At 37.6% G+C, this 12,731-nt stretch overlaps 1 protein-coding gene across 7 annotated transcripts in view; it reads right to left on the bottom strand.

Moving 5' to 3' along the window:
- daam2 (dishevelled associated activator of morphogenesis 2) overlaps nucleotides 1–12,731 on the bottom strand; it is an 81,788-nt gene that overhangs the window by 24,022 nt on the left and 45,035 nt on the right. For all 7 annotated transcript variants that reach the window (XM_017431734.3, XM_017431735.3, XM_017431733.3 and 4 more), the window contains 3 exons: nucleotides 12,081–12,155; nucleotides 8,206–8,300; nucleotides 62–395 (listed from right to left, as the gene is read on the bottom strand). In XM_017431734.3, coding sequence (XP_017287223.1) covers nucleotides 62–395; nucleotides 8,206–8,300; nucleotides 12,081–12,155 — 504 coding nt within the window. The remainder of the gene's footprint in view (nucleotides 1–61; nucleotides 396–8,205; nucleotides 8,301–12,080; nucleotides 12,156–12,731) is intronic.

The raw sequence follows: 12,731 nt of genomic DNA, 5'->3' as shown, positions 1-12,731 counted from the left end.
CTTCACATATCCTCATATTGTTTAGTTTAGTTCTCTTTAAGATCATCTCATACTTCCTCACCTGGAAGCGAGTCCTCTCAGCAGCGTATTTCTGATAATGTGCCATGGCCTGCAACACCTTCTTATGTCCATCAGGTACCAAGCAAACTGCACCTAGAATCTCAAGCACGGCCACTTTGGTTTTGATGTTCTCAGTCCGCAGGCTCTGAGAGATGGTGTTGATGCTCTGAGGGTGGGCCAAAACATGTGCACGGCCCTGTGAGTTGTTCATCAGGGCCTTGATGCAGCCAATGACAGAGGTGTGGATGCGGCTCTCTGACGTCTCGTAGTCCATGCTGCGCATGAAGTTGAGCAGACAGGTGAGCCCGTCGAGTTCGATGAAGCGTGTGACGAACCTGAAGGAAGCACGAATAAAAGTGCGAATTTAGGAAATGATAAGAAGTGTAAAATAGCATAAAATATAGCTTTGTTTAAAAGGTGAAAGAACATAGATAAAGAGACTAGAGAATTTAGATTTTTGCAAATCATCATTAGGCTTTCTTCTTTGGAAACCAGAAGTTCATCTAGTTGTTTTTGTTCAAATTCAAGTCAATGTTGTGGGTTAATACTGTCATTATTTTTTGGAAAGTAACAGTTTAACATCCATTTCTTAAAAGCATTATTGTGCTTTCACAACATTTTTATTCACAATGAATCCTCTCTTCCTGGCCATTCCAACACACCCACATCTTTTTTCACTTTAACAATTTTCTCCTCACCAAAATCCATCATAAAAGCTAATTCAACACTTTAAAACTTTAACACCTCAAGTTCACCTTGCCTTTGACTCACAGCTCACATTAGCTGAACTAATTGGAAAGCAGTGAGTCATTGACCTCCATGAGAAAGAAATGACAAGCAGGACATGTAAACACTGAAGGATGTCACGTCCAGTGAGCCCAGCGTGGGCTGCTTTGTAAATGAGTTTCCCACTCAATAAGATTCCTGATAGGCCTCATAAATTATTTCAAACAAATGAGGGTTTGTGAGATTGAGAAAAAGAGGGCAAACAAGACAAAGACTTGCAAAAGCGAAAGAAAAAATGGATGAAGGGAAAGAGTGCAAAGAATAGAGGAATAAGCTGAGATTTATGGCTACTTCTTGGTTGATTCATGGTTTTGACCCCTTTTAGACAGTATGAGCTCTGTCCTCTTCTTCTGCTGTCTTGGCTGCAGCATGTACACAAACAATGCCAAAAAAGTTCTTAAATTATCACATTAATGTAATTCACACTGGGACAATGACACTTCCCCTGCTCACACACGATGAATCCCAGATCTTAAGCAGATGTCTGGGAATAAACACAAAAACATCACCTGGCACAGTCATGCTTCTGATTTTCCAGCAGTGATTTGATGAGATCGAGAAGATCTACATGCATGCATGCATGGATACAATCAACCATTTTAAACGGCACACTGAATTCTCAGCAATCACAAGCCAGCAGACAATGTGCTTCTTGTTTGAGCTCAGATGTTTCAGCCTCCACTCTGCACCAAGGTGGTGAAAAATAAATCCCACGTATTAAATATGACTTGATTCCGATTTAACACAGACACTGGAGCAGATGTGAGGCAGAACTGGCCCAACTGTAATAGTTGGACCTAGTGAGAAGTGTTTGGCCAGCACAGACAGCAGGAATTGTCTTACATCTGCTCATGAACTTAGGGCCAACTATAAAAGAACTTTCATCGTGGAAGAGAAATTAGGCTGAACATCCTTGTGATTAATGTATGGAAAGCAAAGGGTGAGACATGTTGTTCTTGGAGTATGGATTCAAAAGCATGGACGAGATTCAAGGCTTTGCACTCTGCCTGCTTCGCATCACTCTGCCGTATCACCGACAATTTGCCAGAAAACACAGGCGTGGATTACACACCACAACCTGACGCATCTGTGTGTGCTCATATAAAGGAAGTGAACAAGCAGAAGATATTTGCTATGAAGGACATTCACCTGCTCTAATCCTCTAATTGCTAACATCCAACAACACTTTCTCCTCTTCTTCCATAATTCATGTTCTCTTTAGTGAGCACTTAAATCAGTAAATTTCCTTTAGTCTCCTCCAATTCAAAGACATTCAGCTGACTGGCATAAAAAATAAATAATCACTTCCATTTTCTGGAACAAGGGCTGCATACTTTAAGACCCACTTGGGTTCAGCTGCTGCATGTGGCATGAGCAAAGACAAACCTGCTGAACAGTACTTAATGTAACACACAAAATCAGACAAAAATATGTTCAGATAAAGTTGTAAAATAAGCTTGAAATGATGTAAAGAAAAGTGACAGAAAAAAAACCCAAAGGGTTTAAGATAGGTCAAGGTTAATGTAAGGTTAGAAGTAAATACTAATTTAAAGAAAGCCATGGTATATTTTCTTTGATTACATAAATGATTGCTATTATTGCGAGTTAGCAGTCTTTGAGGGTCATGCAATTTACATTGATCTAAAAAGCGGAAAATCCCCCAACGAGAGGCAGACAATATTTTTAATGAGCAGGATGGAGTGGAAAACTAATCCAGATGCTCAAATTTAAATTCAGAACTCAAGTTCAGCTGAACAGATTGTTTGAGGTTTTCGCTTTAGAGGCCAAACTGTTTTTGTTTTTGAACCGAGGATGACCCCTGTGTGGCAGACAGCCTGCCTCGAAGCACAACCACACAAACTCGTTCGAGCCCAACGCTTCCACACACAAACTCAAGTGATCATGTGCTCTCTAGAGCCTCTCTTCTGCCCTTCATATCATCACACTTACAACCTCTTTCAAACACCTACTCATCTACATCCTGGGACATGTGCATGCGTTCACACACATATCTGATTTGACTGTAATAAGGACCAGAATGTGAATGAGGACCTTTGGATGGTTGTAGGAGGCACAATTATAGCTAACTGACTGGAGGTGTTTGCAGGATTGGGATCAGCCATAAAATGAAATCAGCACAACATGCACTTTTTTTTTTTGGTGAAACCTGGCATATATCTGAGGTAACATAAAGGCTGAAAAAAGGACAAGCACATAAAACTGATGCATATAAAGAAAACAATAAAACTTCTGGCCAAAGAGCACATCTGTGGTAAATATGTGTCAAGAACATAATGGCATGGACAGAATGGTTCCCATAGATAAAGTTTATTGGCAAATCCACAGGGAGAGGTTCATGAATTGGTTTCAGCTCAGGTGGTCTATGAGAACATAATAACCCCTGCGACTTGTCAATGAAGTCGGCAGAAAACATAATACTGGACTTGTGCCACGAAGAGTTAAAATTTCTTATTTTACCCTAATTTGATGATATTTTACAATTTTATCACAGTGCATTAAATATGTCTAGAAAATACCAGCTAAGACCATAAACACAAAAGAAAATTATTTTCCAAGACAATGAAGTAAGCAAAATTTAAATACAGCCAGACATCTTTTTGCAACCAGAGAAGTCACTTCTGTTAGTTGTTAAAAAGACTGAACATTTAAGTTGGTGCTGCCTTTGACTCATGAACGAGACATTTCTTGTTGGATTAAAAGCAGATTCATTTTGCTTACAGGGAGTATTGAACTCTGTCCTTGCTGGTTACAGTATATTTTTAGCAGACTGATGTTTAAGTTTAAGGGATGACACAGTGCCTGGTTTCCCATAACAAATGTGTTCTCAATGGTTTTAGTTTTGACTTGCATTTTAAGTTCTCAGACTCAGCCCTATCTGTTGTTGTTGAACTGCTTGGATAGCCTCCTTTCTATCTTTATGTAGACTTTGTTTTGAAACTGCCCATAAAATACTATGCAACCTGAACTCGTTGGACCAGACTTAGCAGACTGCCCACACACTGCACAGTTCTGCTCCCTTTTTTTAGAAAGGTAATAAAACTTTAAAAGACAGCATTTTGATTATTTAGATAAAATCTGATTTTCATGACACATCATTTGTGTTTTTTTTTTTAATCTGAGTGCCAAATCATGCAATTTTCTGCAATAAAATATGTATTATAAAATTAAACCCAAACCTCAAAAGTCCTTTTCAAATTGAAGAAATGGTAAATGGACTGCATTTATAGGACATCTTTTACCCTGCACACCTCTCAACATGTTACACTCTGGGCCACATTGACCAATTCACACACACACACACCTCCTTGGCAATTTGTTTTAGGGTCTTTTTCTATGTATGTAGCTGTTACAACTCAAGCTCCCAGCCTTCTTTTTAGTTAAGTGTCCCAGTGAGAGAAAACAACCTTCTCAGAGAAGCAAACACAACGCTCTGGCCAAGACTCTGAAGATGTAATTCTCTGCTCTCCCACTAATACACACTTTAATAAATGAAAAGAGAAGTTTCACTCTCTGTTAAGCAGAAACTTTAAGAGATCTGGCTACAAAATGTTTTGAATAATAATATCTGCTTGTGTTGGTAGCAGATCATCCAAAGGGTTATTGACACAGGAGCAGGGGGAAGACATTTCAGTCGGCTCAAGTCAATATTCTTGCTGGAAAGGTTTCACAAAAACTGCGTCCAGACAGCTGTCTCGGGACGCACTGAAATGCTCTAATGACAAGAGTCTTTGACTGCAGTGTATCTTGGCCAGCACAGCCCCAGTGACCCGAAAGAAATGCTTGGTTTTCTAACCCCCAGCACTTATTTCACAACTAAATGGAAGCAAATGAGGGGTGTCAAGTCTTAGATGCATGAATGCATACATGAAGGTTTTCAACATAAACACAAACAGAGGAGATGTGCGTTTTACTCTACAGTTTAAGTTATATAACTACTTTTAACTGCATACTTAAAATACCACAAATGAGTGCACATCCAAACGTGTGGAAGCTAAACTGAAGCACACACAAGCCTGTGTATTTATAATTTGATGACATGACTGCTCACAATTGCCAATTAAAGTTCAGATTTTGTTTTACATAAGTACTGTAAATATACAACTCAACCTCCATCTGATAGGAAACAAACAAAACAAAACCTGATGGCAGAAAAAATGAAAATAAAAAGTTTTTTGTTATATATTGAAAGCAAATAAAACATTCGGGTCTATAAGTTCACTAAACTTATATATCTATTAAAAACAATTTAAGGTGTTTGAAAAATGTATTGCAGCTTCAGTCAGATGAAATAACCCATCATTTTATCTTTCTTTTTTTTTTCCAAAGGCATGGTTTGTCTAGTTGTTTTATAATGTTGTGTTATATCTGTTATCCCAACTCTGTTTCCATTTGATGTTACCAGTCCGTTATAACCAGTCGATAGTTCTGTCCAAATGTGCAGAGGAGAACTGAGGAGGTGTACTATAAATGCTAATCACATGCTAATGGTCTTCTGAATTCTGCTTGTATTAAAAGGACTGAAAAGTCCATTTTCATTTCAATGAAGTCTACAGATTGTTTTTTATGTCACTCAGGGCCGCGTTACATGTTTTGCTGCTCTTAATGGCTGAAGGTCAATAAAACTGTGCCAGCTACCAAAAAAGGGGATCTACCATCCATGATTCATTTGAACTTATTAATACATCATACCTGTCTTGAACAGTGAAATGAAGCAAAAATCAACCCAAGAAAATAGAAAGAGATGCAGCCATCTTGAACAAGCAGACAAAAAGCAGACCTTTGTGATAATTTACTAAAATTGTGTGGAAAGATCAACCATTAATAACAGAAATTTCAAAAAACGCATTGCAATTACTTTCAAATGGTTACCTTGAGTTGCCAGAGATTTAGTTATTACTATCAGTGCAATTAGTGATAATTTGAGAGACAAAGCCTCTATTAACCTTTAACATCAAAATCTAAAACAACAAACAACTCTGAATTTAAATGTATCTTTAATAAGGATGTCCTAAATGTTCTTAATTTTCAGTTCCACAAACCAAAAAGTTAAGACATTTGCACATGAAGTGAGACTGAAAGAAGGAAATGCACAGCTTTAAAAAAAAGCCTTACAGTTTGTTTTAGGTCACTTTTTTACAGTAACATAGAAAAACAACAACTAAAATCTGTCACCTTATCATTCAAACCCTTTGAGAGAGGGTGAAAATACTGACAATGTGCTCCTTTTGTGTAATCTGCCTGGCACCCTGCATACCCACCATGTGTTTGACTCCTGTGGCCCTGCAAAACAAGCTGAGGGCAACAAGGGACCCTGTTCACAACCAGGCCCAGCTGCCTCTGTAAAAGTGCCAGAGGGAAAGGAGGGGGGAGGTCATTTCAGGCCGGTCGGCATGAATCAAACTCGAATACGAACAGACACTGCCGTGTCTCATAACACTTGACCATAAAATCAGCATGAAAACCCACCAAGGAGCAAAGAAATGACCCATAAAGACAGTAAGCTGCTCAGATTTCTTCCAGACATTTAAGCTTGAAGCCATCTTTCTGTCTTAGACACTCATTTGTCTCAAACTTGACAAAGACAGGACATAAACATACTGCCCTGGTTTTCCCTTGACACCCATATTCTGTGGAACACACCTGCTACCCACATCAAGTTTACAGTAGTGAAAAACATCTGTGTGGTAATGAGCCATAACTCATTCTGTGGTGAACAGCACGGGCGCAGGTGTGTCAGTGAAGAGCAATGATTGAGCCGTTACAGTTTGATAAGGCAAATTATCTGAGGATGAGTGAAAGAAACAGGCAAACAGTGAAGGACACCCTCAAACTATCAAAAACCAAAATTAATAAATAAAAACTTTATTTGCTTTATTTTGGTTTCCCTAATTTTCAAAAAAACTATTGCAAATTTACAATGTTGCGCTACATTTTCCCTTGTTCTGTCCGGACACATTGCTTTTATAGTTTCCATCTGTTAAGTTTCTACATGTTTTCTCTGTTATTTTGCTATTATCCATACTGACATAAATTCTGATATTTTGGTTTGCTTTTGTTATCAACCTGCTAAGATTAACTTTAAATTTATATAGTATTTGGATAACCAAAGTGATAAACACTTGAGGCATTTTATCCATCTCACAATTTCCTTACATCCAAACAAAAGTATTAAAAAGTAATTACTAATTTCATGATTGTTTTGGAACCTTATTATTGGATTTAGATTGAGAGGTTATTTCTAAGTTTGCTGCAAGTAAACATGATGTGATTGTTTATGGCTTGTTCTTCACACTCAATGAATATTAAAAGTCAACCCAAAACATTTTCCATCTACACAGCAGAGCAGAAAACTAAATGGTCAACAAGACTGATTGTTTGAATAATCTAGTTGATTAGTTAAAACTTTAGGATAAAGGACATTGGCTGAATGTTTCATAGTGTTTGTAGCTGATGATTTTATTAGGTTGGTAAGCAAACACTGAATGCAGACACATCTGCAGAGCAGACAGCCTTGTCAGCACGGCTGCTTTTAATTACTTGTGAAAGCTGTAAGTCTTAGAAATATCTGCAATGCAGTCCAGTTAAAGAACAGAGAAGATCTGTTAAAGTAAACACAGAAGTAACAAAAAGAAATAAATTCAAGTTATGAGATATTATATTTCATCAGATGCATAAACAACATCATGCTTTGAATAAATAATTGTGGAAAAAGATGGATATTGAAAATATTAAGCCGACTAAAGATGGAGCACAAACAGGCGTACAGATGCACAGTTGGCCCACAAATATACAACCCAGACATGACCCAGACTTCAAAGCTGCACTGTTTGTTAGTTCACACATTCAGTATGTCACTTTATATCTCCTCTTGTGAAAACTCAACAGCCTCACTTGGTTTCAGACCACTGCATCTTATGAGTGGCTGACGGATGGCTGTAAAGGAGCTGCTGAAGGGAAAAGGGCGGCGGCTTGAATAAGTGGGATGTCCAGTGTCTGAATGTTTCTTTGTGCAGACAAGCAAAGCCTAACAGCTGCCAATGACCATGTCAGGAGAGGAAAAAGTAAAACAGCTGGTCTAAGAATATCTTTAATTAGTTGTATTTCAGTTGGAAGCAATTAAATTGAATTATCCCTAATGACAAGAGACAGAATTATTATAAACCAGATCTTTCCAATAGTATTTTATATTATTAGCTGTAATTAGTTTGTGGGGTATTACGACAACAAGTCAATGAGTAGGAATGAATGACTTGAATTAGAGCCATGCAGTGAAGAGATCTGTGCTGTTTGTAGCAGAGGAAAAAAACCAGAGGACACAAGTCATGAAGATTCACTGACCTCATCGGCTGAGTTCGAAGTGCTGTCTTCAGATCTTCCACCACCTTGTTCCTCATTTCCATTTCCTCCTCATCAAAAGCAAACAGTGTCTGCATCTGGAAGCACAGAGAGACAAACAGATAATTTCATTCATAGTCCTTGACCATAGTCCATAGTCCTTTACTGTGCATTTATTTTATACTTTTCATTTTCAATCAAGTGATTTTTGAAGTGTTTACCAGGGCAACATAAAAATATTAAGACACGCATTACATATCCCGCTTTAATTCAAAAGGACCTGTTCTTAGACTTAGTAACATAATTTGATCAGTCTCCCTAGGCTGAAATTTCAGACTTTGTTAATCAACCAGTGTGTGGATTTTCTCTTTTTGTGTTTCTTTTTCTTCCTCAAGAGAACCGTTTGAAGCTAAACAACATGCCAAACTAAGTCATGCAGACAATTAGCTCTAATCAAGCTCACAATAAATAGAGCAAATAATAAAAAACATTCAAACCAGTGTTAGTGTTAATGCATCTCTGCACCACTTAAAAGCTTCTGTCAGTAACTTCAAAAGGCCGCTGTGCTCCCATTAGTCACGGCTTCTGTTTAGCTTCTACAGGCGTTTCCATCGCAGCTCATTGCCAAATGCTCAACTGTTTGTTTCAACAGTAGAGTAAGCCTGTCATAGCACTGCCAATTCAATTGCCTGAAAAACGGCATTTGCTTGAAGACGATCTTCTATTACAATCATTTAATAGTGCATCCAGATTGAAACTGAATGCTAATATTCCACAGCAAGAAACAACAACGTGAACAGACAGATATTTGCTGGCTCAAATGGCTAATTTAAGTCTTTGTTTGACTGCCTAACAACAGTTCCACTTTCTACAGTGTGAAGGAGTGTTTAATTTAGAAACATTACAGTCAAAACAACCATCGTTTCAACTTAATCTCAAATCCAGACAGTTTAAAAACCCTGAAGAGGCAGTTTTTCGAGCCAGCTCTCCATGTCAGCGAGTCCAGCCAAAAAGCTCCTTCTTACATCTGCTATTTGTAAGCTCATTCATACCTGTGGCCAACATGCACACAACGATATTATTATAGCATGTTGGTAAACCAGCAGACGGTACTTCCCTAAATCTTTATTATGGGAAGTGCCTCCCAGAGTCAGTAGTTTGCCTTTGAGCTGGTCAGCTGCACCCATGAGGGCTGCTCATTTGGGCAACATAGATCACTAATGCACCAGCTATAATAAATCTTCCACATAATGGTAACAAATCTGGAGAAATTTCAAAATGTCTCTTAAGGTAAAAAAAAATGGAATATTTGGTTTCTTAAGGAGCACAAACCAGCAGAAATTCTACATAATATCCATAACAGTGTTTTCATTAAAGTATAATTAGCATAAACTTACGATAAACTTATTGTGGTGTTATGAGTTGGCTGCAATTTGTCATTTGGGAGACTAGATGTCACTACACCTTTGAAGATGACAGTAAATGTGATATAAATCTGTGCCAAGTTTTTATTTTCCTTAATTTACTGTTAAAAGCCCTAGTTAAAATTTTTTAATTTGATTGTCTTTAGAAAACAAAAGGCAAATGAGAAAAGGTTTTAGTGAAGTGTTTATTTTGAATGGTCAAAACCAATAGTTTATATTGGAAAGATGAAAATGATAAGTGATAAAAATGATTTCATTAATTCAACTTTAAATAATCCACAAACAGAAATAAAATCCAAAAAACACACATTTTAGTTCCTGTTACGGTTGTTTCAAGCTGCAAGTATGTCCTATTGAATTCAGGATGATTCATTTTATCTCAAGTGACGGTTTGAAGCGTTTTACTTCATCTTTGTGGCTCTATTACATTTCTCTCTTCAGGAAAATTCCTCCACTCACCAGGTTAGGAACATCTGGGCTACAGTAACTTGCTTTTAAGTCAAAAGGACATTTGATTTATTGCTGCATGGCCAACAAACAACCTCAGAGCTCTGACATGACTTTATGAATGAACATCAAGATGCTGGTCGTAAGGAAATCTTTCAGGCCTACGAAGCCAAAGTGAGATCATCTAATAATTCAGCTACTGTAGAAGGTCTGTCTCCTGTGAGCTCAACCACAAGCCAAGACATGAAGTAATGGATTTCTTGTGAAGATGCTGTCTGGAGCACCACTGGGGAGCAAATAGAGGGCTGGTAATATGAACAAAAACAGTTTGGGAAGAGGAGAAAGCTGGTTTGACAGTGAATAATGCAGTCCATTTTCATGTAAGTAAAACTCTACAACTTTTAAAACTTTGTTTCCAATGTCTGAGCATCTCCCTAATAGTAGTGTAATTTTTTATTTATACTGAAACTATATACTGAAACTATTATAACCCAGTCTATAGGTTGCAACTGGGGGTGTAGTCAGGGATCATTGACTTTTTAATATAGATTGTACACAGACTTCTTTCTCTAGGTTAAATTAAAAATTTTTACCAATAAAGTGGACTTTGTTTTGTTTGAGCTGACTTGCTGGCCTGGTACTCCATTAAAACATGTTTGCTATTTTTGCTTTGCTTAATTGTGTCGCAAACCTGGAAAGGCTTATGAGTTTCATAAGTCAAGAAAATAGATGGAGCTAGTCAAATGGATTAAAAAAAAACTGAAGGTGGATAAGTTAGGTTTAAAAAGAAACCTGGTAAAACTACATTACAGCTGACCAAACTACGCACAATTAATTTGACTTACAGTGTTTTACAGGAGTTAAAATACAAAGGAAAGGATGAAACATAACTGATAGAATGTCTGACACCTAATATTACAAAAGCACTGCTGCAGTCCTGCTGGATTTCAAATTCTTGGCAGCTTACAAATCACAAATTTCTCTGTGCTCCACTTACAGTACAGCACCATCTGTGTAAGTGCTGTCTGGACTTGACAGAAAAAAAAAAACAGTTTCTCCAGACTTCAATGCTAAGCTCAGGTACTGATGATGTTCTGTCCAACAGCAGGTCAATTTCTCCCTTTACTGACTTCCGAGTGAAGTCAGTAAACAAAAACGGCTGTAAAAATAGCAACCTCAAACAGACGATGTTGTTACATGTGTATGGATTTTATGAGAAAAATAATATGCATGGTAATAAATAGTCATTAATGCCATTATTCTTTTGGTTTCATGTTTATGGTCGTCTGCATAAATCACAACTGAACAGTTTCTGATTCGTGGCCCGGGGAGATTTATACATGCCTTAAAAATTGGACAGTTGAATTCAATGCAGAAAAGTAAACATAAAAAAAGCAGCAAAAATTATGACTGCTTGAATTGTAAAACTAGTTTGCTTGTTTTTACATTTCATGCTTACATACCACCTTTGGAGAACCCCTGTTAAAAAGATCTCATTTAATGATTTCTAAACATATACGAGTCGAGAGTTGTTCACATAAGAACTCAAGGGTTAGAGGTCACTGGTACAAACTGGTCAGTGATTGAGTGAATCAAATACCACAATGTCACATAACCACACATGTAAAATGAAGAGCAGAAGAGTGGTCCAAGATGGCATCGTGCTGTTTTCACTGGCAGCCATACGGACTAGAAATAATGAACGTTGTCGTTTTGGCTTGGCTCCGTGTCTCTGACAGTTATTCCCACTCGGTGAACTGCTGAGTGTCTAAATGGCCTGTTTGTCATCACAGTGTGTGTGAATGCAGAGGTCAAAGCGAAGGAATGTGGTCATGTGAATATAACCAGCAGTCAGCAGAAACGCGATAAAAAAATTTGCCCAGAAAGTTGTCTGAGAAAAATGACCGAGAGAACAGTGACCTCTCAGGAGGGAAATGCTTGAATGAAGCAGGGTATGTTACATTGTGCATGTGTAAATTTAAGGACAAAAAAAAGAGTTTAACTTACAGCTGCCATGGAGTTAATGCGGTCTATGTAGTAGTCGGGCCAGCTCGTGGCCAGTTTGTTGGGGTCCTCTTGCTCCTACACATGGACAGAAAGAAACTGAGTCAAAAACACACGGTATCATTTTTTATGTTATACTGCAGCTGAAATGATTTATGAGTAGGTAAACAGTTCATGTTGAAACGTGTTTATTTTTGCAGTTCTCACCACAATCAGAAGTTTGTATTACATTCACCATGTTGCAAGCATTAAATCAAAGTTTTGTTCCTTTGTGCATTGAATTTCAGTCAGTTCAGTCTAAAAATAACTTGACAGCAGCGCTGAGATTTTCAAGACCATACTGGACATTTTTTTTCCACTTTATTTATTAGACAGGAAGTAACGCTATCACACTAGCCATTTTCTGATTTGGCCTGGGGTTATGTTGCCTTCATTATTTAGTAACAAATCTCAATATTAACGTATAGACAACACAAATCAGGGAATGAATATAAAAAATAAAAAAAACATTTTAGCTTATCCACTAGTCTTTCTCTTTACATCTTTCTAAAAAGAGAGAGAGAGAGCTGTTTCAATGTAGCTAAACATTAGATCTCACTTGTCATTATTTCTGTTCTGGCCAATCTGAGGAAAATGACGCTGCAAGCAAACATG

This window comes from Kryptolebias marmoratus, linkage group LG10, assembly GCF_001649575.2.
Source record: "Kryptolebias marmoratus isolate JLee-2015 linkage group LG10, ASM164957v2, whole genome shotgun sequence".
Taxonomy (NCBI): Eukaryota; Metazoa; Chordata; class Actinopteri; order Cyprinodontiformes; family Rivulidae; genus Kryptolebias; species Kryptolebias marmoratus.
This window is presented reverse-complemented; position numbering and strand designations above follow the sequence as displayed.